Source organism: Myxine glutinosa, chromosome 1 (assembly GCF_964187855.1).
Source record: "Myxine glutinosa chromosome 1, kmMyxGlut1.1, whole genome shotgun sequence".
Taxonomy (NCBI): domain Eukaryota; kingdom Metazoa; phylum Chordata; class Myxini; order Myxiniformes; family Myxinidae; genus Myxine; species Myxine glutinosa.
Genome location: NC_136261.1, coordinates 226,788,390 through 226,815,207, shown reverse-complemented (window position 1 = coordinate 226,815,207; position 26,818 = coordinate 226,788,390). Strand labels below are relative to the sequence as shown.

The following is a 26,818-nucleotide window of genomic DNA, read 5'->3' as shown; positions in this document are numbered from 1 at the left end:
AGTCGGCGTTCCAATTCATCCCAAAGGTGTTCGGTGGGGTTGAGGTCAGGGTTCTTTGCAGGCCAGTCAAGTTCTTCCACACCGATCTTGACAAACCATTTCTGTATGGACCTCGCTTTGTGCATGGGGGCATTGTCATGCTGAAAGAGGAAAAGGCTTTCCCCAAACGGTTGCCACAAACTTGGAAGCACACAATCGTCTAGATCTAGAATGTCATTGTATGCTGTAGCATTAAGATTTCCCTTCACTGGAACTAAGGGGCCGAACCCGAACCATGAAAAACAGCCCCAGACCATTATTCCTCCTCCACCAAACTTCACAGTTGGCACTATACATTCGGGCAGGTAGCGTTCCCCTGGCATCCGCCAAACCCAGATTAGTCCGTCAGACTGCCAGATGGTGAAACGTGATTCATCACTCCAGAGAACGTGTTTCCACTGTTCCAGAGTCCAGTGGCGGTGAGCTTTACACCACTCCAGCCGACGCTTGGCATTGCGCATGGTGATCTTAGGCTTGTGTGCAGCTGCTCGGCCATGGAAACCCTCGGCCATGCAACCGAGGACAGACACTTTTTACGTGCTACGGGCTTCAGCACTCGGCGGTCCCATTCTGTGAGCTTGTGTGGCCTACCACTTCGCGGCTGAGCTGTTGTTGCTCCAAGACGTTTCCACTTCACAATAACAGCACTTACAGTTGACCGGGGCAGCTCTAGCAGGGCAGAAATTTGATGAACTGACGAGGTTGGAAAGATGGCATCCTATGACAGTGCCACGTTGAAAGTCACTGAGCTCTTCAGTACGGCCCATTCTACTGCCAATGTTTGTCTATGGAGATTGCATGGCTGTGTGCTTGATTATATATACCTGTCAGCAATGGGTGTGGCTGAAACAGCCAAATCCACTAATTAATAGTGGTGTCCGCATACTTTTGGTCATGTAGTGTATATTTGCTCTGAAGGAATTGAATAATATTACAACTGATATCTACCAACACTAGTACAAAGCACTTGTGAAAAGGATCCGAGCTGCGCTTATTGCCAAAGACGGATCTATCTACTATAAATGGTTGGTGTGTGTGTGTGTGTGTGGGGGGGGGTGGGGGGGGGGCATGTTTGTTGTGGAGTGCTACTGGAGCTTTCTGATGTGGAGTGTGATGCACCAAAATGATGGTCATGATCTCCTGAGTTGATTAGGCTAATTACTGTCACGCGACCGTCTTTGATTAATATCAGGCGGTCACGGATGCCGATCGCGAAGGCCTTAGCCCCCGAGGCGAAAACTCAATGGCGGATTCCAAAAACCAACAGCGACACCAAAGTGCGCGGGATGGAGGGGAGCGGCGAGACCCCTGCAGCCTTACCTGTTAAAATCAACCACACGGAAACTGCGTTCAGGTATATGTACAGAAAATAATATAAGGGGTTATTAAAGGAAAAAGGCAAGGACAGGAAAAGCACGCGCCGGTAATGAATATCCTAATCGGGACGTCCCCACACGCCAGATCTCAAACACAGATGAGGGAAAGGAATACCAAAATAAATGTCTCGTCATGCAATTGTGAACGCGCAAATCGGTCTTATCTGTCTGTCGTCTTTAATCTCCGTTGCCCACACGCGGCTCCTTTCGTCCAGCGGCACGCCTCGCTCCAAGCTCCAAAGCACCGAGCACCAAGCACCAAGCACCACGAGGTCGACCCTCGTGCACAGTCGACAAGCCAACTCGGATTTCACCGGGAATGCCAACTCAAACCGTGAACTGCGTCAACTGCTCGCTCGCAACTGCCAGGGCCGGGATCTCTGTCCGAACCGCTTGCCAACTGCTCTGGCTGGGAAAACTTCCACGCTCCTCAACTAAAGTGTCTAAGTGGTTGCGGTGCCAAAAGGGACAAAGGTTTGGCTGACCAGGTGAGACATACAAGGGTGCTACTCTTTAATCCCTAACTCTACTTAACACACGAACCTTCTGGTAGGTTCACAAGTATACATCTTACCGACAAAACGCCTACACATGAACTTATTACAAGGTCAGCTTAATTACCGCGACAGACGAAGCAGGTTACCGATTCAGATCTATCTGCTCTACATATCACTATCCCACCAGACATAACATTACATACGAGTACAATGAATCCGAAAGAATTCCCATGTTTTAAGCACGCGCCATGTTAAGGTGTATAGAGCAGTTTAATAGGTCCTTCCATGACATGGCAATCTAATTACAAATTAAATAACAAAAACAATGATCACATTTTAACAAAGCATATATTAATTAATAATAATAATATTAACAAAAATAATAATAGTAGTGAAGGAGCTGTGCTCCCACGTAATCGGAAGAATGGACGCGACAAAAAGCTGGAATTCGTCCGAGTTTCTTTATTGTCACAAAACAACTCGGGTACTCTGAAAAGCCCGTTTATCGGGCAGCAATATATATACACACATTATCCCGGACCCGGAGCGTTTGCCCGGGAAAGGCGAGAGGGGGCGTGGCCGGGCGTCCAGGCCGCGGCCTGGCAAGTCGAGGGCGGGCATGCCCGGGCATGCCCGGGCGTTCCGGACGCGGCCTGGCAAGTCGAGAGCGGGCGTGGCCGGGCGTGCCCGGGCATGCCCGGGCGTCCCGGCCGAGGCCTGGCAAGTTGAGCGCGTGCCTGCCCGGGCGTCCTGGACGAGCCCGGCATGGTGATCGCTCCGCGTCCTTGGTAGGTGCAAGGCGATTGTGTAAACCCAGCGGTAGCCGCTACAGTAGTATAATTTGGCAATAATAATAATAGTGAACGTATAAACCCTGCCCTGGCCCAAGCACATCTGGGCTTGGTGAAAGGCAAGCTAAAGCTCAAGTAGTACAGCAGGCAGGAATGCCACAAGGCTGCGAAGACCAATGAAAATTTGTTCCAATGGACCAGCGGGCCCACTAGTTATAAAAAAATAAAATGCCGTGAAGCGATAACTGCCTAGTTTCTTCGTATCCAAATACTTTTTGTACTCTAGTTAAAACCATATTTATAATATTCATCTGTTTTATTAAAGCTTTATGCAAGTTTTACCATACCTTTTCTTCTTCTTTAATGGCTTCTTTAATTGTGCAATCATTCCCACGTTACTGTGGGGTTGGTCAGGGTGAAGCTTGGCCGCAGTATTTCACGAACCGGCTGGTCAGGCCTGATGCTCGACAAAGTAGTTAGGGCAGTAATTTGGAACTTGTTAATGGGGCCTGCGATAGCTCGCCTCGTCTTCACAAAGGACACCCTCACGAAGATCTTTAACGTCCACAAACTAATGCCGGCAGACGGGATGCCCGTTTAACGTCCATTCGAGGGACCACACACACACATTGATGAATCACCGTCCTGTGAAACACCGGGATGACAATTTATAGCTGGACCAGCATTCAAACACAGACGAAACAGCTTAGAGTCGAGGGTGCGTCCCTTTAGGCCATCCCAAGTGTTTTCCAATGATTTTCGTTTTTGGTATTTGGGAAGCTGTCACGTTTCGTTTTAGTCCTTCTATTGAATTGTACTTATATTAAGCGTTTGAAATGTGGGCGATCTTGTAATGACCATTCTGCCAATACAGTTAATGAATTTGACTTTCCAGACCATGGAGTTTAGGTCGTTTTGCAAAGACTATGACTTATCCACAGATCATTGACTATCCTCTATGTATTAATCCCATTCAAAATATTAGCTTTGTCGATCTTAACTCCCAAACCCTTTTATTGTTCAAAGCTTATATAAGCCATCTGTGCTTCCATTAATGCATGAGCCCACAAAGTGAACCTTGATTCAAAGGAAGTGGTGAGAAGGAGGGTGGAGGGTTATCGCATGTCTCAGAACTGAGTTTATGTTGTGTTCTCTTAAAAGCTGTAAAACAGCTTTGTTTATTTCTACATCCAGCTAATGCGTGTTTTTGCAGCAGTAAGGGGCGTCCTGCAACACAACTCACCCGACTCAATGGGGAAAACTATCGTGACAACGGCCAACTACCAAGAACTACGAACGAGTGATGACAGTAGCACAATGCAGATTGCAGTGGTTCTAATAGACGACACTTACTGACCTTGGAGTAGTTGGACCAATAGGGAGGGGTATATTTACATTCCAGGCCAGAGAAGAGGGGTCGATACACAGGAAGGCAAGACAAAGAAGTGCCGTTTTGAGGAAACAGTACAACAGGACAGAGGCTAAATGGCTAGCAAAAAGATGTTGCCTATCCTACTGCTCCAAAAAAGAAAACTGATGATGACATTTACATTCCTGCACCTGCTGCCTCACCATTTTAGTAGCAAAACTAGAACGGCACTCAGTAGAGAGCATACCTCCGCCTGGTTGGCCATATCACTCAATGGTGAAGAATCACTTAAAAAATTCTACTGGCTGGATCCGGATCCGGAACCTTCACCAAAATTGAATCAATTCTTCCTTGTCACACACACAACCTGTCTAACAAGTTCCGTCCCAATCCATCCATAACTTTTTGAGATATCCTGCTATGTATAGTTTTTGGCCCTATCTCCCAATGGTGAAGAATCACTTAAAAAGTTAAATAACTCTTCCAGCCGGATCCATAATCACGTATTCACCAAAATCGAATCGAATCGTCCTTGTCAGACACCCAATGGATCCACCAAGTTTCGTCCAAATCCGTCCACACCTTTTTGAGATATTCTGCTATGTATCGTTTTTGGCCCTATCACCCAATGGTGAAGAATCACTTTAAAAATTCTAGTAGCCGAATCCACCTTTGGTGGCGGAGGTAATAATACTAGAGCGAAGTTGATGGTGCATCCTTGCAAATCTCCATGCTTCCTACCAAAAGCAAAGTTGAAAGCTGGCAAAAAATTCCACCAGGAATGACACAATATCAAATCTTGAGTTCCAAAATTCTTCTGTTTTCACCCCTGTGACCCCAAGTCCTCACCCCCTGGAGCATGAACCAGATGTCAAATCCAAAAAATCGTTACATATTTCATGCATACTCCCCCCTACCCACTAATGTTGATTGCATCTACAATGTTTAATTAAGTAATGTTTAAAATGTGTCCTGGTAATTGCATTTTTTTTTGTATTTGACCTTTTGACCCCACACCAGGGCCCCAGGGTCGGGACCAAAAATGATACTGTTCTTGCACCTTCTTGCCATGTGAGGATAATAATTACCAAGTTTGGTGAATTTCTGCACAACCCTTTAGGAGGAGATACTGTGACGGACGGACGGACAGAAAGACAGACAGAGCCGACAATATCAACCCATTTTTTTTTAAGCGTGGGGATCACAAACATATTGGTATTTACAAATGCTCATAGGTCATTATAACATGTAAACAAATTGGCATTGACTCTAATATTTCTGAGCGGTCTTCATAACTTTCTGCTCGAGGCTGCTGCCTTGGCACCCCTTGGGCTCTTTCCACTCCGATGTGAAGCAGAGATTGATGTACTGACGTCACTGCTAATCAATAATTTGAAGATGGGCAGAAAAGCAGATGAAAAGGACAGCACAATTGTATCCGGATCATGTTTTCTTGTCACTGTAGTCGACATGTCGTTGCCTGCACTACGTGCTCTTCACTAACCCAGCTATATAAAAAAATATGAATGATCGTTTTAAGGCCATTTTCCCCGCTAGAGCAGGGGTTAGCCTTGCGGGCCCCATGACAATCATGGTTCCCTGTTTGAGGCAATGTTTTTATGGCCGGATGCCCTTCCTGGCGCCAACCCTTAGTCGCCTCTTACGATGCGCAGGGATACGGTGTACCTATTCTAAACCGGAGTACACACCGGGATCATTCATCCCAGCAAGCTGGTACTCGTCGAAGCTAAAAGATGAATAAATGACCACCTTTTAACAACGTTTATGATCACCTTGTCGTTGTTCTATTTTAATGCATCAAATAATTAATTTCAATCCCACGAAGTGGAGGAGCTAAAATTTCCAAGTTCATGTCAATGCAGAGAAATAAAGCCACATGTAGGGAGGCAATATGTTAATAGGGGAAAGGATCACCTTAGGAAATGTTTATCCACATTTTGAAGTAGCTAGAAAACACTGGTGTACACAGGTTGATTAAATGAGTCAGTGACATCACAAAGCTCATAATGCTCATGAAGCAACATCCCAAAACTCGGGCTGGGTATTCCTTCATATGTACAGTGCAATCTTTGAGCATGGAATAGAAGTGCAAGAAGCATCAAGCAGTCCAAGTTCCTGCAAAATTTGAGTGGGTGGGGGGAGGGGTAAGGTTGGACAAAGCACGGAAAGAGCAGAGGGTGCAAGACCAGAAAGAAGATGGTAGAAGACATTGATCACTGACCTGTCTGCGATGTGAAAGTGATAGACCCATAGACTCCACTTCATTGTGGAAAATTCCAATGATCTTGAACCCTCCCCCCACCCCCCCCCCCCACCCGCCTTCCCATGCCTCCTCCCCCCAAGCCCTCTTCCTCCCACAGATCTTCCAATGTCCCTCTCCTCTGCTGTTGTACTTGTGTGCTTCCCTCTCTCTCTCCCCATCTTGTCTCCCGCTCCCTTTATTGTATGTTTTGTGTGTCCGTTTGTTTTTTTTGTGATTCATGTTAGCTCTTACACGAGCCTCGATGTTGTATACAAAAAAAAATTAAAAATTTTTTTAAAACCTCAATTTGCCGACCTCGGAAGGATGACAGGCTGAGTCAACCCCCCTGGTGTTAATTTAGCGATCGACCGGGATTCGAACCCAGCAAGCCGGCACCCTAACCACTAAGCCAACACCAGTCTGCAGAAAGATGGGCAGAAAATAGTTCCAAAAAATAGTTCCAGCTATATAGTTCCAAATATGAACTGGCATTGACTTTATGCATCTCTTATCTTTATCTGCCAAGGTAGCTATACTGTGCCAAGGCCTTTGCCATCCATCAATGCGCTGCACCAAAGCCAGTGTTTTTCAAGCAGTAGACAACCTGAAGGCCACACTTAGTACAATGCATGATATAATTCATATTTGTATAAAGTATATCCCTACATTTTAAACATAAAGAATATCCCTAAAGTAGTTGTTGCAAAACCTAAGCAATCCTGGCCCAGAATTAAACATTACAGTTCAGGAAAAGAGATGCCGCAGCATGACAGTTCACTGTGCACGCATTTGTTGAGAAAATAGAAATTAAAAAGATAATTTGATGTGATCAATTGATGAAACTCTACATACAAGAAGGCTCTTGGGGGTTTCCCTGGCAAATTCTGCCGAGTTAGGATCCTAAGTGGACATTATTTTACACCTTGTGCTCGACACAAACACTAACAGGGAATTTACAATCTCACAATAGGGTACCAGTGCAAAGACCTATGGTTGACTTCTTTAGAATGCCTATTCCAGAGGGGGAACCACTGCAATGGGCTATTAACAGAAAAGAAAATACACAAAAACCAGATGATTAACGATTCATAAATAGAACGATAACAGAGAAACAGAGGGAGAAAAACAAACAAACAGATGCAATGAATGATTTGCCCTCCTTATTTCGAACCATTCTGTGAAAGCAATATCATTTCCTTCTGCCCAGCACTGTGGCTGGGTCCATGCCTAAAGTTTTTAGAATCAACAGATAAGCTTCTTTCGAAGGACCCCTGCCAGCCTCCAGGGAGGGACCATTTAGGTGGCTAAATAACTGCCAGTGCAGAGGCACGCAAATTCCTTCAGTGCCAAGGCCTTGGGCATGGTAAAGAAAAATTAGCATGGAACTTAGTGCTCCGAAATTACACTCTACAAGCATCCCCCGATCCACCATAGTCATTGCGCGGAGCAGCTGACATCCCACCAGGCATAATAAAACGTTAGGCCTAATAATCAAAATGAGAATGTTTTCAAATATTTCAAAGAATTGAAAAACGTTATATTTATATTGATTGTCAAAGGTGGATATTGTAATATAGAAAGCCACCCTTGAAACTCAAGAAAAGTAGTTGCAAAGACAGTGAGTGCTTCATGTCATCCTGATTGTAGACACCCTAGCACATTCCATATAATTTGTAGAAAAATTGAAGCTTATTGGCACCCGGGATCCAGAATACCGTATATTTTGTATTGTCAGTAACACTAATAATTAATTACCGTTTCGATAAAAAGAAAAACAACCCTCGCCACATGTCAAAGAGGGAGAAAGGATGAAGCACTGCACAAGACTAGGCTAAACGCAATGGGGACATAAACACTTCAAACTTTCAAAAACGTACGTCAACATATACAGTCACGTGAAAAAGTAAGTACACCCCATGTAAAGTTTTGACTTTTTCAACATATTTCAACATACAGCTATTTGATCTTCATTTCAAAAATATTGATAGATAACGGTGATATAATATAACAAATATCATGAAACATTTACATTTTGTAGTCCATTGTATAATTTAAATAAACATAAATGCAAATTTCGCATGTGGAAAAAGTAAGTACACCCCTACATTTATCACTCCTTCAAATACCTAAAATTAGAATCAGGTGCACCAGCTCAGGTGGAAATGATTAGAACATCGTTGGAGAGGATCTTGGAGGAACCTGTCTTATTCAAACCTCAGACATTTAGTTTGGTTTGCTCTTTGTTGTTGAAAAGTGCGGCGTCACCATGCCTAGATCAAAAGAGCTCTCTGAGGCCTTCAGAAAGAAGGTTATAGATGCCGACGAGTCTGGGAAGGGATTTAAAAAGATCTCCAAACAATTTGAAATCAATCATTCGACTGTCCGGAAGATCATCTACAAGTAGAGAAGATTCCAAACAACTGCCAACTTGTTCAGGCCAGGCCACCCCAGCAAGGTCAGCCCGAGAGCAGACCGCAAGATGCTGAAAGAAGTCTCTAAGAACCCCAGAATGTCATCACGGGACCTACAGGTAGCTCTTGCCACTGTTGAAGTCAAAGTGCGCGAATTTACCATTAGACAGAGCCTGCACGAATTTGATCTACATGGGAGGTGTGCCAGGAGGAAACCTTTGCTGTCCAGAAAGAACATCAGAGAAAGACTAAAGTTTGCCAATGAACACCTAGGCAAAGACCAGCACTTCTGGAACAATGTGCTCTGGACAGATGAGGCAGAGGTAGAGTTATTTGGCCACAGTACCAGAAGACATGTTTGGTGAAAACCAAAGACAGCATTTGACCACAAGAACCTGACACCAACTGTAAAGCATGGTGGTGGAAATATTATGGTTTGGGGCAGCTTTGCTGCATCAGGGCCGAGGCAGCTCACCATCATAGAATCCACTATGAATTATTCATTGTACAAGAGGGGGCTTGAGGATAATGTGAGGCCATCTGTCGGCAAGTTGAAGCTCAACCGAAGGTGGACCTTGCAACATGACAATGACCCTAAACATACCAGTAAATCCACCAAGGAATGGCTGAAAAGAAAGAAATGGAGGGTTCTGGAATGGCCAAGTCAAAGCCCGGATTTAAATCCCATCGGGATGTTGTGGAGGGATTTGAAACGAGCTGTGCATGCAAGAAACCCCTCAAACATCGCACTGCTGAAAGAATTCTGCATGGAGGAGTGGGCAAAAATTTCTCCCAGTCGATGTCAGAGACTGGTGGACAGTTATAAGAAACGCCTAATTGAGGTCGTTTCTGCCAAAGGGGGCAATACCACCTATCAGAGCCAATGGTGTACTTACTTTTTCCACATGCGAAATTTGCATTTATGTTTATTTAAATTATACAATGGACTACAAAATGTAAATGTTTCATTATGTTTGTTATATTATATCACCTTTATCTATCAATATTGTTGAAATGAAGATCAAATAGCTGTATGTTGAAATATGTTGAAAAAGTCAAAACTTTACATGGGGTGCACTTACTTTTTCATGTGACTGTATCTATGCAGTTTTAGTACCCTTTGTACCATTATTCTCACTGGCAAAAACTACAACGAACCACTATTTTCAGCAAACACAGGTTTGGTGCATTTATTTGGGTGTACGTTACAATGAAAATCTGCTTGAAACTGCAACCACCTGTCTTTTGCAACTATTGTTTTATTGGCATCACTTGTTGCAATTATTCTGCCAATGCTTGCCTGCAAGTCAGACAATGAGACCTTAGCAGCATCGAGCGTGTTAGCAAAATAAGTTAAGACGGCAGTGTGGCTTTTATGTAGGGTTGTCAAAAAGTCCCCCCCCCCCCCCCCCCCCAACTGTGAGAGGAGAATCTTTCGCCAGGAAAACTCGACACACATGTTAGTCCTTTTCTCAGTGGTATCTAGCCAATGTCACACATTCTTCCTGAGGGTTGGGTGAGTTTCCTGATGTCATTGTAACAAAGGCGATGTTTTGTGCTCTGAAACTTTTTCACTCCCTTCGTGAAGAAATTCACATGGCCTGGAAGTGCACTTGCGGTTCACCTCATTATCACTTGCTGTAAGACTGCACACTTTATTTATTTATTTATTTTATAAAACTACACTCACAAGCCTTGCTGACAAAATTCTCGTCCGTATCTGACACAGATACTACACATCCTGTAATTCTGATTCTGATGTACCATACCCTTTACAGAGCATCAGTGCTGCTCAAGCAGTTTCTTGGCAAGGGTTATACTGGGTAGTTTGCAATGCCTTCCCAGCAGTAGTTAGGACAGCAATTCGAAATTTGGCCAGGATGCCAGCGATAGCTCGCATACTCTTTGCGAACGACACCGTGGGATTTTTAATGTCCACCAACAAATGTTTAACGTCCATCCAAGGGACAGCACACACATTGATGAATCACCCCCCTATGAAACTCTGGAATGACATTTTATAGCTGGGTTGGGATTCAAACCCAGGCTAGTCAGCTTCGAGGCCAGTGTGCGTACCTCAAGGCCATCTTTCCAGCCCCATCCCATAATAAGGTGTATGAAATATTGAATTCAACTTCATGAGGAATGACGGTGGAACATAGTAGACATATTGTCAAAGTGGAACATATTTAGTGGATGATTCTATTGATTCCATAGCATAGTCATCACATCAGGATATTATACAAAGATATACAAGGAGGATTTGTCCCACCATGACTGTTTTGTCTGACATTCATACTTCATTAACTTAATCTTTCGATATAATTATCATGTATGGAGTAACCCCAACCTTCCCATCTTACTATAATTCACCAAATGTCCGTCCGTCCGTTCCCAGGTACCGCAAAAACGGCTGAACCGATCGCAACAAAATTTTGGGTGTGTAATCCTGGGACCCCCTGGAGTAAAATAGGCTATAATGCTTTTCAAATTTCAGCTTTGGTCTCCAGCATTTTCAGGTTTGGACTCCCGCCTAACGTTATTGTCCCGGGTACCGCAAAAACGGCTGCACCGATCGCAACGATACACCTCATGCCCCGATTCCCACGGGTGACCTCACTAGTTAACATAATTTGACGACGTCGACATCGCTGTGGATGTATACAAGCAGGAAATCTGGCGAGGTTACTCGGACAAAATAACCTACAATTTTGTGAGATACCATGGGATATTTAACACCCACAACATAAATGCAGGACGGACAGTTAAATGTTCATCGCAAGAGAAAGGACGGCATACTCCAAGATTCCACAACCCTGCCAGCATAATCAGAACGGTACTTTATAGTTAATTTGATCCTGCTGATGATTAAACTAGGTACGACACCTCAATGGCGAGCACACTGCTAGACGAGCTATCCTTATCACAATCGGTGTGCTCACAATCAATCTGCTTCTCAAATAATGAAGATATATTTGTGAAGAAGTTTGAAAACTGAAGTGAAATCTTTTGAGCAACTGAAATGAAACATTTCAATGGAAACGACTGAACATGGATGGAGTAAGTCGAAGATGACCTTATTTCTGTGTCAGTCAGTAAGGCCCACAGTTTAACATGTCCTGCAATATGTTTAAAGCTGAATAAGCTGAAAACATCTAAAAGTCAGGATTCCAGGGCAATTGGCTCCTTGTGGTAATGAAAGGGCTTTGGACATTCATCAAATGGTCTTATCTCCAGCTTGGCCTTCTCACTCCCTGATGATGCGCCTTTGCCTTTCATGTTTTCTGCTGCACAGTAAACTGACATCTCACACCTGCAGTCATGGGACAGTCAGCGTTTTGACTAAACGGCAAAAAAAATTAACAACAAACCTTCTCCCAAGGCCTGTGTGACTATAGATGCAAAAATATGCTGTTTCTGAGGCTTACAACTGACCCAAACTCTGATATGCATGGACGTTTCCATTCATAATCAAGTGCTGATTGGTTATCAGAATAGCTGAGGCTGCCCCTGTCTCCAACCTCCCATTCCCTATCCAAAGTTATCACAACACGTAAATGAATGTGTTTCCTCCTCTCGACCTCTATTACGTCGATTCGTGTGAGGCCAAATATTATCTACAGTACTTTCACACCTCGAAAATGCACATTTTTGAGAGATGAAAAGTTGTGCAATTTTAAGGAATGGAAAACACGCAGGGTGCAATCACTAAAATTGTTTAAAGTAATGGAAAAATAATTAACGATTATTATTATTATTATTATTATTATTATTCAAATGGGATACTAAATTGGCTATGCATGAAACACCACCAAAAAGGAGCAGTGTGGAATTATCACGTGGATTTCGATACATTTACATCAACATCGATCTTGTAGAGGATGAATAAGGGAGAAAAAAGCTGGTTGATGAATTGTGAGTGTGAAGGAGCAGAGAGAAGAGAGGTTAGAGGGAGGAGTAGCTAAAGAAAGCATTAGAAAAGAGAATGGAATGGGATGGGGTTGAGGGAAAGGAGCCTTTACATTCGTGCAAAAACAAAGCCTGCTACGGCACAAATCGACCACAGACTATGTGAGCCTCTTGTGGGGCTCACGGGTACATCGGCCTTCAAGATGGGCCACTCTTTATGAGCTCTCCGGCACAGGCTGCGATGCAGTTCTCACGAAGTGTCCTGGCCGGACCGATGCTTCCCAATGCCAAGAGGCCGAGAGAGGGCGGCCAGGGAAGCCATGATGGAGACTGGAAGCACGCGGTGAGCAGGGGGGGGGGGGGTAAGAACTGTGGAAGTGCAGGACGAACAGAGGAGTGGGAGGGAGGGAATTGCTGGGGGACGCTCGCGAGATCGGGACCACACAGGGAGCACCAGATCAAATTATCCTGCCAGAAACCTTGCTCAGCGCCTCCCCTCCCCCAGGGCAGCCGACATAGCAGTGCCTGTTTACTTTCCTCTGGCCTGCCAGCCGCGCTTCGTTCCTTTTCTTTTCACCCACGTTTGCTTTTGGACGTCAAATAAACGATCTTGTTTGGAAGTTCTCAAAATGGTACACCTACAGCAACAGCCATTGTCTTCCTTTAAAATAGAAACTCCAGACATTTAGCACATTTCCTTTCAACTCATGGGAGCATAAAATAGATGCCATTTAGACCCGTTTTCTATGTGTCTGGGTTCTCATGCCACACACAATCTTTTTTGCCACAGCCTGCTGGCATTAGAGAAAAACCAAAGCAGAGCCGCTCAAATGCACTACACAGCCGACACAGGAAATAATTAGCCATGGGGCAGTTTGCAAACGGAGTAATTACCCCCTGGCCAATGGAACCTTATCGGAGTTCAGAATCACCCGGAATGACTGTGGGCTGGGGAAAATAAAAGGAGGTGATCTCATGTAAAGGGGAAAGCCAGGCGTTTCAGAAAAAAATATATGAAAACCTTGCAGCGCTGCAGTACCGCTACCCAGGAAGTAACCTTCTCGGGCTGCAAAAGACATTGTTTGTGGGCAGTTTCATGCCTGGTTGGCTCAGCGGTTAATGCACGCAAAGCTGGTTTGCACAAGGTTACTAGTTTGATTCCTTTGCAATGATGATGACAGCACTACTTAGAGAGACATTAAAGGTGGCTGCAATTTATGCTGGGTCATCAGGTCACGAGTTTGAACGTTAGACTCCACCAAATAGCCATCATGTGAGACATTAAGCATTATTCCTGATCTTTTGCTGATGATAATTATTATATAATGCTCTCCATAAAACGCAGACCATACTGGTATCTACCTAATGTTGAAAATAAAGATATTTAAAGCAATAATCTCTAAAATGACATAAGTGTGTGATTCCAAATTTGCTTACCTTCCACTTCTACATTCTCATCCCCGATTTCCAGCCATTTATTAAAACACTAGCAGGGGTACCCGGCATTGCCCGGTGTATTTTTTGTGGGCCTAAAACATTTTCCTACACCCACTAAGGAGTGGGGTCCCTACACACTTCCCCACTCCCATGACAGATCGATTTTTTTTTAAATCCCCAAAAATCAAACATTTTTGGGGGGGAGGAGGCAAAACACTCCCAGGCACTCACTGATGAACCTCTGAAAGTTTGATGAAGATCCATTCAGCCATCTCTGAGAAAAATGGCGACACACAGACAGACAAACAGCTCTTAAAGTAGAGATTAAAATAATTGCATTTTTCTTCCTCGCTTCTCCATCCTTGCTTTTCTTCCATTTTTCAACTGAACCTCTGCATTTCACCCCATCCACAACGTTTGAATGTGAAAAAGTGTTTGGTTAAACATGTCTATTCCTTCCCTTTCCTACTTTACCCAAAACTCCATTTCCCCTGCTGATCTGAACAGTGAAAAATGAGGGAACATCAATTATAGCGCCACAATGTAGGGAGGCAAGCTAAGAGCAGGCGCAGATCTGAAAACACATAGCAGAGAAAAGAAATCAAGGAAAATGAGAAAAGTGGAAGGAAGAAAGTTAAAAGGAAAGAAGAAAAGTTTGTGAAAAAGTAAATTTTTATATAAAAAAGTAAAAATAAAAAAAACATTCAAAAAAATGAAGTGAAACAAAACAAAAATACTTTGTTCTATAGAAGAGCAGTGTGGCTTACGATAGTTTTCTTTTAATGAAGTTTTGTGGAAAGAGGCTGACATTTGTCGATATGTACATAGGCCCTAAAAGGTTTGACAATACAGGCTTGATGGGCTAATACATGCTTTTCAGTGTTTTCGCAAATATCATTGTAAATCCTGAATGAATGAAGATACTGTTACGGATTCGTAACTTCCGTTATTGTGGTTTTCCTCCACTTGAAAGATTTCGGATTCTACGTACTATTATTGTCTTCCTAAGGTTTATTGTTTATGAACAGTTATTAAAAGTTAAAAAAGGTTAACTTAAAATGATACAGGAAGCCGAACAAGAAGACAATGAGGTGAAGAGGAGGAAGCGGCGCGAGCAAAGTCGGAGAAGACGCATGACGTCAGCGCTCGGGAACGAGCGAGGTTTACCGACAGCCGCGAGGGGATTTTGAGTTCCTGGAAGGGACATCCAGCGATAAGAATATTTGCTGGAGTGGAGAAATCTGCGTAGACAGATTTGGGGCGCTGAGATTCCGACGAATCCTCGCCTCGTTGCATCGGCTCAAGGCAGAGCCATCGGCCATCTTTCACCCCATGCGTCGGACACCTGTGAAGGTTTGCCTCGTGTCATCTTCACCCCAACATCCTACCGTCTGCCGGGAATGGGTGTGTGCGACCGCTTCGTCTCCAATTACGTTGCGGTTTGCTGAGGGAGCAGTGAAGGTGCGCCTCTGGAGGGCGCCGTTGTACAGTTTGGCGGGAAGAGCACCCTTGCCCACTGTACACGCTTCGGAGATCGAGTGGAGAGCGAGATTCGGGCTTCAACCGGATTTCGTTCCATCGGCCGCTGGAGCGAATCCCATTCGCCTTGGGAAAAGTCATAGAGACATTGAGGAGAGTCGTTGCACTCGCTGACCGCGCCGTGAGTGAACTGACTGTATATAAGAGATATATAGAGTGCACTCTTAATGGCCATTTGCTGTACCGTATTACCTGTGTGTGACTTATAATACAAGTTTGTTCATTTATAATCATTGGTGTGGTTTCACTATTCATTTTCACCACAGGATAACATATCTTTCTGCCGGGGACCCTCTCGGGGTTCGGAGGTTTACCGAGACCAGGGGATAGGGGAGGACCCCGTAACAATACGAATATGGAAGGAAAGACAACACGGCACCACTATGAGGTGTGATTAGTGTGTTGATCTATGGCCTAGCAGATGTATATATGACAAACACTAGTAGAGAGATGGACAATTTTGTTGTACTGTATAAAGCTTGATGTCTTACCTTCTACCCACAACTCCTCAACGTCTGTTTCGATAGCAGCAACACGTAGTCCCACAGCGAAGGCCCCAAATATAAGTAGACCCAGGAAAAGGACCTTCCCACAGTGGGCCTGGATGCGACAGCCAAGGGCAAAGAGAAGAGCCTGCAGTCGAGCACGTAGCCAAAGAGGTGCACGCCACCCTGTTGCTCGCCCCTGAGAAATGTGGGCACACACACACACACACACACACACACACACACACACACACACACACACACACGCACACACGCACACACATGCACACACACATGAGTACGATGTACAAACAGCAACAATTAAATCAAAGCACACTAAAAACACCAATAATGCAGCTCACTAAATACCCTACAGCAGAGATTTATTAGATGATTCCTGTAGAAAAATAATTTGATGAGGCATGATATAACGAGCAATGAAAATGCAATTATCATTGACAGAGCAGTTCACCTGCCTTTCCCCAAATCGAGTTGAGACACCTTTAGAGGGTATAACAAATTTAACCGGGTCATAATAGTGTAGCCTAACATGATACACAAGTTGGACAATTGGGTTAACAACAGCTTACAGCTATAGATGATACAATATTGCACTCCCAATTCAAATGCAACAGTTGCGTTGTGATATATTCCATAGATTTGGGGAAACTTTTGAGCAATCTTGTGTGACGCATATGCTCCATAGGATCCCAAAGTGTGTGTATGGAGTTTTTAAATGTGAAATGTGAGCCGTCACGTATGTTCCCATTTCTTCATCGTGATTTCTCATGATTTCAGTGATATGTTTACATGTTGCTTATAATAATTTAAGTTCTCTTTAAAATCTGACATTGAATAATGTTTAGAATCTCATTGGTCTCAGGACTCTTCACAGCTTCAAAGACAGAGGTTAGCACTGGCATACCTTTGCATACCTATAAGCAGGCCTGAAACAAACCTCCAATAACCTTTTAGGTACTAAGTTCAAATGTGTCCCAGTATAATTGCGTAAAGTAAGCTAACTGGTAAAGGATTTCCTTAATTGGCACCGTTTGATTCATCACTGTCAGATTGATTTTCCATTTATCAATATTCATGGTAAAAAATAGCTCATAGCACTCTTTTAAAAGCGTAATCATTGAGGTTTTACCAAGTAAGTGATATTTCTCATTGTCTGACCAAGTACCCTACAACAAACAACACGTGGTGTAAAGTAAGCTTCATACAAAAAGCCATAAAGGAGACATAATGACTGAAAACCCCAATAAGAGTCCTACTAGAAAGTTAGGGCTCAGTATATAACTCTTCAATCTGGGGGCAAGGCCTCAACTGAATCAAGGGGTCGTTACAGTTCAGTAGATGGTGGTGGTGGGTGGTTCGTGCGCAGCCACCTGGCTGCTGGTTGCATCATTTTTCTGTAGGCGCATCTGCCGCTGATGCATACCTCTCCATAACCAGTTATCTGGTACTCATTTTTCCGACCTCGGAAGGATGACAGGCTGAGTCAACTTCATTTGGTGTTAATTCAACGGGATTCAAACGCAGGATTTTAGGATCCCAAACCGCCACCCTAACCATTAGGCCAACACCAGGAGTTCAGTAGATAACAAGACAGTGTTTATAAATGTGAGACTCACTGGGGTATATACAACAACAACAGCAACAACAGGCATTTTAAGGCCATGTTCCCTGCTAGAGCGGGGGTTAGCCTTGCGGTCCCCATGACAATCTTCTCCATTTTGCCCTATTTTCTGCATCTCTCCTTGTTAACCTCCTTGCCCGCATTTCTTCTTCCACCATCTTTAGCCAAGTCTTTCTCGGTCTTCCCCGTCCTCTACTTCCTTCTGCATTCATTTCCATCACTCTTCTCAACCAGTCACTTTCATCCTTCCTCAACACATGACCAAACCATCTCAACCTGTTCCTCTTCACAGCATCAATCACAGGCAATATTCCCAGCATCTTTCGCAATTCATCATTTGTCTTCCTCTCTCAACGATACTCCGCACATCCACCGAACCATTCGCATTTCCACCCTTTCCAGCCTTCGTTGCTGCTCTATGTTCATTACCCATGTCTCGCTCCCATAAATCAGAACACTTCTCACACATGCAGCATACACCTTTCCCTTCAGCTTCAATGACACTTCCCTCCTCGTCAGCACGCCACTCAGTTCCCGAAACTTCTTCCATGCACATCTCACTCCAGCAACCGTTGCCGAGTCTGATCCACCTTCTCCATTCAGCATGTCTCCGAGGTAGCAAAATGTGTTCACACCTTCCAGCTTCACGCCATCTCCGAGATCCAACTCAACATTTCCTCCATCTGCAGCTCCCTCTGTGCACACCTTACACTTGGGGTATATAGATTACAGTAGATCTGAGATTCTGTGCAGACTCACTCACTGTCTGACACAGAACGTTTCAGGAACTGGTGTGGCTCAGGGGGGATGAATGGACAATCCGATGACATTGGGTCTTAAAAATAGTGTGTCTCACCGACCCATTTTAACATGTTGAAGATTAAAAATTCAGAATAGTTTGAAAATACATTTTCATAATGTATCATTATATTTGGAATGCAAGATTTATAACACACTTTCATTGTTACATAAAGGTGTGTGTGTGTGTGTGTGTGTGTGTGTGTGTGTGTGTGTGTGTGTGTGTGTGTGTGTGTGTGTGTGTGTGTGTGTGTGTGTGTGTGTGTGTGTGTGTGTCTTAATGTTTCAAACACCTTTTTGTGTACAATATAGATTGCAGTAGATTATCTCTAATTTGGAGATAATGCACATTCAAGGTAAAATAATCAAATTGGGGGTATTTAGACATTGATAAGTCATAGTTAAATTATGCAACTTTGTCAAACAGTGCCAAGGGGCAGTTGGGATGTTGTGGCATGCTAGTTGAGCCCTGTAGACCTTGCAGCATACCTAAAACCACAGGCGGTGTGGGCAAACACTCACAGGAATGGGTGCCGGTAAGTCCCATAGGTGTAGTTTGACTTCTCTATTTGGGGCAGCAAGGGCTTAATATTAAAAATGGGTAGCAAGGTCTGACTTCCAAAATTACCGTTTGTCAGTGTAGTTACAGTGTATGTGAAATCACGAATACAGTTTACGGTCATTATTGTTACTCATGTTTAAATACAGGATGTTTTTATCTTTATTGTAAACTACTGAAAAACATTAAGGTGGGGCCTTTGCTCAGACAGACATACACACACATGCATACACACACACAAACACACACACACACACATACACACACAGACATACAGACACACACGCACACACATACAAACACACACACATACATACAGACACACACACACACACATACAGACACACACACACACACACACACACACACACACACAGAGACAGACACACACACACATACAGACACACACATACAGACATACAGACACACACGCACACACATACAGGCACACACACACATGCATACAGACACACATACACACACACAGACATACAGACACACATACATGCAAGCACATACACACACACACACACAGACACACACACATACAAACACACACACAGAGACACACACACACACATACAAACACACACACACACACACATACACACACATACAAACACACACACACATACAAACACACACACACAAACACACACATACATACACACACACACACATACAGACAGACACACACACACACATACAGACACACACACACATAGACACACACACATACAAACACACACACATACACATAGAGACACACATACAAACACATACATACAAACACACACACACACACATACAGACAGACACACACATACAGACACACACACACACATACAGACACACACACACACATACAGACACACACACACACATACAGACACACACACACACACACATACAGACACACATACAGACACACATACACACACACCAATTACACCCCACCCATCCCTTTTAGGAATGTAAGTGTGAATATGGGTGGCCCGACGAGCATTTACATTAATCTATCGTATGAGCTCATATTAAAATCCCACATATTGCTAAGATCAGTGTGTGTTTACGTCCTTCCTGTTCATAAAAAGGTGCAATGTCTCCTCACCCTTTATTGTGTTGGTATTTAATGTGTTCATTCGAAGCTCCTTTATAAGCCTCACTGTAGAAAAGAAAATATGAATACCATGCGGACAAGAAGGGACAAGCAGCGGGCATGACGTCACTTTTAACAACAGATTTCGTCATCAAACAAATGGTCGAGGCTCATGGAAGAGCGATAGCTAGAAATATTCACCAAAAGATATCGTCGTGCAAAGTTCGTCAAAATTGATGGGATTTTCAACGCGCGATCCCATATATTTGATGACAAGCGCGTCAGACGCAGAACACACACCGCCTCGCTTTAGGCATCTCAGGCGCTTCCATGGCAGCGGGCTCGCGCTTTGTATCCGAGCCACGTGGTACGGCGTGAGGGAAAGCGCGGCGATGAAAGCACTCCGACGCACCAGCGTGTTCCGGCAGTCGGCGCACACCACGGCGGACGGAACGGACCGGCCATGACACCGCGAATCTCCCGAGTCCCGACAAACCACCACGGGCTTCCCAGGGTCGGGTCGATCCCCAAAACCGACCCTCACTCGCCGCGTGTCCTCACGCCGGGTGGCGCGAGTCCGAGAGCACGTGGTTCGTAAGAACGTTCGCTTCAAAAATCGCAACACGTGACGCGCTTCCACTTCCAGCTCCAGGAGGCTGCACGAGGCCGTCGTGAATTTTGACCTGGCGGACACGAAGCTCCTCTGAGCTCTGTGTCTCTCTATTCGTCCCTGACGTCGCTTCAGTTCAGTCGGTCACCAACATCTCTTTCGCATCAACAACTTACCCCAACCTCCTCCTCCCTGCGAGCAGCCCCGGAGTCCTCGACCTCATTCCCATTCCATCTCCTTCCACCTTCCTCAGCGCCGAAAGCAATTAAGCGCGAAAGACAAAAAGACGCCGCGTCGTCTTCCCTCAGGAGTAGGTGGTGAAAAGGCGCGGGAGAACGAACGGGAAGTTAAACACACGAACGTTAAACGAGCTGAGCGCGCGCCGAGGAAGGAAAACCCCGAGGATTCAAGGAATGATAAATAATACAACTGTGGAGATGAATAGCAGCATGAAGAAGAAGAAGAGCGGCACTCACTTTGGCTATTTGTTCGAGAGCGAACGCCGCGTCGCAGTAACTCGGCCGCTGCAGAAGGTCGCGCTGAGCGTCGTTACACGTCCCGGCCCAGGTCGCCGAATCCCCGACCCTACTGCCCGAGGCCATGGCGAGCGGTAACCGGGCGCTGGGCCCTCGCCGGAGCCTTCAGGGCCAGCGCTGGCTCTCGAGATGCCGGCATGGCGCGGGCCGGAGCGGGAAGGCGAACCGGGGCATCCACGGAGTCGGTACGTGTGTCTGAGTGCGCGTGTGTCCGTCGCACATGGAACGAGGGTCGAGCACCGGACCGGAGGGAGGACAAAGATCGGAGGGGGATCCGGGGGAAGAGCTGCGTCCAGGCTGGACGGCTGCCCTTACGTGAATGAGAGCGATTCGACTTGGCGGCTAATGCAGGACCGCCCTCTCGCTCTCGCTGTCTCTCTTTCTCCCTCTCCCTCTCCATGCTTCTCTCCATCTCCCTCCCTGCTCCCATCCCGCTCCTTCACCCGCACCCCCCTCCTTCGAACCCAAACTCCGACCCCCCCTTCCCCAACTCCCTCCCACCGAAACCCACCCAGCCCGGCCGCTCCTGCGCCCAAGGCGGCCAGCTGCCAGGGCCCAAGCAGGAGCCAAATTACTCAGCCGGTGGCCGCTGCGTAGCAACGGGCCCTCTGCAAAGGCTTTGGCCACCCAAGGAGCGACGGGGTGGGGGGCGCTCGGAGGACGACGAGAGCCGCCCCGCTGGGCGCGCGCACACCCCGCTCCGTCCACGTGCTCATCTGCGAGGCTCATCGACGAGTGTTGTGTGGATGTGGATCATGTGTGATCCTTTAATACACGAGATCACATGGAAGAGCGTTTATATGGGATCACATGGAACAGTGTTTACAGGGAATCACGGGGAAGAGCATTCATATGGGATCGTGGATTCGCGTTTATTAGGGATCATATGGAAGAGCGTTTATATGGGATCACATGGAAGAACCTTTATATGGGATCACATGGAAGAGCGTTTATATGGGATCACATGGAACAGTGTTTACAGGAAATCATGGGGAAGAGCATTCATATGGAATCGTGGATTAGCGTTTATTAGGGATCATATGGAAGAGCGTTTATATGGGATCAGATGGAAGAACCTTTATATGGGATCACATGGAAGAGCCTTTATATGGGATCACATAGATGAGCGTTTATGGGCGATCACATGGAAGAACCTTTATGTGGGGTCACATGGGAGAGTGTTTGTAGTGAGGGAATCATGTGGAAGAGCGTTTATATGGGATCACATGGAACAGTGTTTACAGGAAATCACGGGGAAGAGCATTCATATGGGATCGTGGATTAGCGTTTATTAGGGATCATATGGAAGAGCGTTTATATGGGATCACATGGAAGAACCTTTATATGGGATCACATGGAAGAGCCTTTATATGGGATCACATGGAACAGCCTTTATATGGGATCACATGGAAGAGCGTTTATGGGCGACCACATGGAAGAACCTTTATGTGGGGTCACATGGAAGAGTGTTTGTAGTGAGGGAATCATGTGGAAGAGCGTTTATATGGGATCACATGGAAGAGCATTTATATGGGATAAGAGCATTCATATGGGATCGTGGATTAGCGTTTATTAGGGATCATATGGAAGAGCGTTTACATGGGATCAGATGGAAGAACCTTTATATGGGATCACATGGAAGAGCCTTTATATAGGATCACATGGAAGTGTTTACAGGGAATCACGGGGAAGAGCATTCATATGGGATCGTGGATTAGCGTTTATTAGGGATCATATGGAAGAGCGTTTATATGGGATCACATGGAAGAGCCTTTTTATGGGATCACATGGAAGAGCCTTTATATGGGATCACATGGAAGAGCATTTATGGGCGATCACATGGAAGAACCTTTATGTGGGGTCACATAGAAGAGTGTTTGTAGTGAGGGAATCATGTGGAAGAGCGTTTATATGGGATCACATGGAAGAGCATTTATATGGGATCACATGGAAGAGCGTTTATAGGCGATCACATAGAAGAACCTTTATATGGGGTCACATGGAAGAGCCTTTATATGGGATCACATGGAAGAGCCTTTATATGGGATCACATGGAAGAGCATTTATATGGGATCACATGGAAGAGCGTTTATAGGCGATCACGTGGAAGAACCTTTATATGGGGTCACATGGAAGAGCCTTTATATGGGATCACATGGAAGAGCCTTTATATGGGATCACATGGAAGAGCGTTTATGGGTGATCACATGGAAGAACCTTTATATGGGATCACATGGAAGTGTGTTTGAAGAGAGGGAATCATGTGGAAGAGCGTTTATATGGGATCACATGGAAGAGCATTTATATGGGATCACATGGAAGAGCGTTTATAGGCGATCACATGGAAGAACCTTTATATGGGGTCACATGGAAGAGCCTTTATATGGGATCACATGGAAGAGCCTTTATATGGGATCACATGGAAGAGCATTTATATGGGATCACATGGAAGAGCGTTTATGGGCGATCACATGAAAGAACCTTTATATGGGGTCACATGGAAGAGCCTTTATATGGGATCACATGGAGGAGCGTTTATATGGGATCACATGGAAGAGCGTTTATATGGGATCACATGGAAGAGCCTTTATATGGGATCACATGGAAGAGCATTTATATGGGATCACATGGAAGAGCGTTTATAGGCGATCACATGGAAGAACCTTTATATAGGGTCACATGGAAGAGCGTTTCTATGGGATCACATGGAAGAGCCTTTATATGGGATCACATGGAAGATCGTTTATGGGTGATCACATGGAAGAACCTTTATATGGGATCACATGGAAGAGTGTTTGTAGAGAGGGAATCATGTGGAAGAGCGTTTATATGGGATCACATGGAAGAGCATTTATATGGGATCACATGGAAGAGCGTTTATAGGCGATCACATGGAAGAACCTTTATTTGGGGTCACATGGAAGAGCCTTTATATGGGATCACATGGAAGAGCCTTTATATGGGATCACATGGAAGAGCCTTTATATGGGATCACATGGAACAGCCTTTATATGGGATCACATGGAAGAGCGTTTATAGGCGATCACATGGAAGAACCTTTATATGGGATCACATGGAAGAGCATTTATATGGGATCACATGGAAGAGCGTTTATAGGCGATCACATGGAAGAACCTTTATATAGGGTCACATGGAAGAGCGTTTCTATGGGATCACATGGAAGAGCCTTTATATGGGATCACATGGAAGATCGTTTATGGGTGATCACATGGAAGAACCTTTATATGGGATCACATGGAAGAGTGTTTGTAGAGAGGGAATCATGTGGAAGAGCGTTTATATGGGATCACATGGAAGAGCATTTATATGGGATCACATGGAAGAGCGTTTATAGGCGATCACATGGAAGAACCTTTATTTGGGGTCACATGGAAGAGCCTTTATATGGGATCACATGGAAGAGCCTTTATATGGGATCACATGGAAGAGCCTTTATATGGGATCACATGGAACAGCCTTTATATGGGATCACATGGAAGAGCCTTTATATGGGATCACATGGAACAGCCTTTATATGGGATCACATGGAGGAGCGTTTATATGGGATCACATGGAGGAGCGTTTATAGGCGATCACATGGAAGAACCTTTATATGGGATCACATGGAAGAGCATTTATATGGGATCACATGGAAGAGCGTTTATAGGCGATCACATGGAAGAACCTTTATATAGGGTCACATGGAAGAGCGTTTCTATGGGATCACATGGAAGAGCCTTTATATGGGATCACATGGAAGATCGTTTATGGGTGATCACATGGAAGAACCTTTATATGGGATCACATGGAAGAGTGTTTGTAGAGAGGGAATCATGTGGAAGAGCGTTTATATGGGATCACATGGAAGAGCATTTATATGGGATCACATGGAAGAGCGTTTATAGGCGATCACATGGAAGAACCTTTATTTGGGGTCACATGGAAGAGCCTTTATATGGGATCACATGGAAGAGCCTTTATATGGGATCACATGGAAGAGCCTTTATATGGGATCACATGGAACAGCCTTTATATGGGATCACATGGAAGAGCCTTTATATGGGATCACATGGAACAGCCTTTATATGGGATCACATGGAGGAGCGTTTATATGGGATCACATGGAGGAGCGTTTATATGGGATCACATGGAAGAGCCTTTATATGGGATCACATGGAAGAGCCTTTATATGGGATCACATGGAAGAGCCTTTATATGGGATCACATGGAAGAGCCTTTATATGGGATCACATGGAGGAGTGTATATATGGGATCACATGGAAGAGCCTTTATATAGGATCACATGGAAGAGCCTTTATATGGGATCACATGGAGGAGTGTTTACAGGGAATCATGTGGAGGAGCGTTTATATGGAATCACATGGAAGAGTGTTAATATGGAGAGAGAATCATGTGGAAGAGCGTTTATATAGCATCCCATTGAAGAGCTTTTATATGGGGTCACATGGAAGAGCGTTTATTAGGAATCAATGTGGAAGAGGTTATGTAGGGGATCACATGGAGGAGCGTTTATAGGGGATCACGGCGAAGAGCCATATATCATATATGGGATCGTGGATTGGCGTTTATTAGGGATCATAAGGAAGAGCGTTTATCAGTGATCACATGGAAGAGCCTTTATATGGGATCACATGGAGGAGCATTTATCGGGAGTCACATGGAGGAGTGTTTGAAGGGAATCACATGGAAGAGCCTTTATATGGGATCACATGGAGGAGTGTTTAAAGGGAATCACATGGAAGAGCCTTTATATGGGATCACATGGAGGAGTGTTTAAAGGGAATCACATGGAAGAGCCTTTATATGGGATCACATGGAAGAGTGTTTATAGGTGATCACATGGAAGAGCCTTCATATGGGATCACATGGAAGAGTGTTTATAGGGAATCATGTGGACGAGCGTTTATAGCGAGGGAATCATGTGGAAGAGCGTTTATATAGCATCCCATTGAAGACCTTTTATATGGGATCACATGGAAGAGCGTTTATAAGTAATCATGTGGGAAAAGCTTTATAGGTGATCACATGGAGGAGCATTTATCGGGAGGGAATCATGTGGAAGAGCGTTTATATGGGATCACATGGAGGAGCGTTTATCGGGAATCACGTGGAAGAGCCTTTATATGGGATCACATGGAGGAGTGTTTATAGGGAATCACGTGGAAGAGGCTTTCTATGGGATCACATGGAGGAGCATTTATAGGGAGGGAATCATGTGGAAGAGCATTTATGTGGGATACATGGAGGAGCGTTTAAAGGGAATCACGTGGAAGAGCCTTTTTATGGGATCACATGGAGGAGCGTTTAAAGGGAATCACATGGAAGAGACTTTATATGGGATCACATGGAAGAGCCTTTATATGGGATCACATGGAGGAGCGTTGATAGGGAATCATGTGGAGGAGGGTTTTTAGGGAATGACGTGGAAGAGCCTTTA

The 26,818-nt window shown here is 44.8% G+C and overlaps 1 protein-coding gene across 1 annotated transcript in view; it reads right to left on the bottom strand.

Moving 5' to 3' along the window:
• The window catches only part of LOC137434688 (protein patched homolog 1), a 211,590-nt gene extending 189,909 nt beyond the window's left edge, over positions 1 to 21,681 (bottom strand). Inside the window, exons 1-2 of the mRNA XM_068127838.2 lie at positions 21,301 to 21,681; positions 16,123 to 16,315 (exon numbers count right to left, since the gene is read on the bottom strand). Of these exons, the coding sequence (XP_067983939.1) occupies positions 16,123 to 16,315; positions 21,301 to 21,426 (319 nt within the window). The 5' untranslated portion in view covers positions 21,427 to 21,681. The remainder of the gene's footprint in view (positions 1 to 16,122; positions 16,316 to 21,300) is intronic.
• Between the last annotated feature and the right edge of the window lie 5,137 nt (positions 21,682 to 26,818).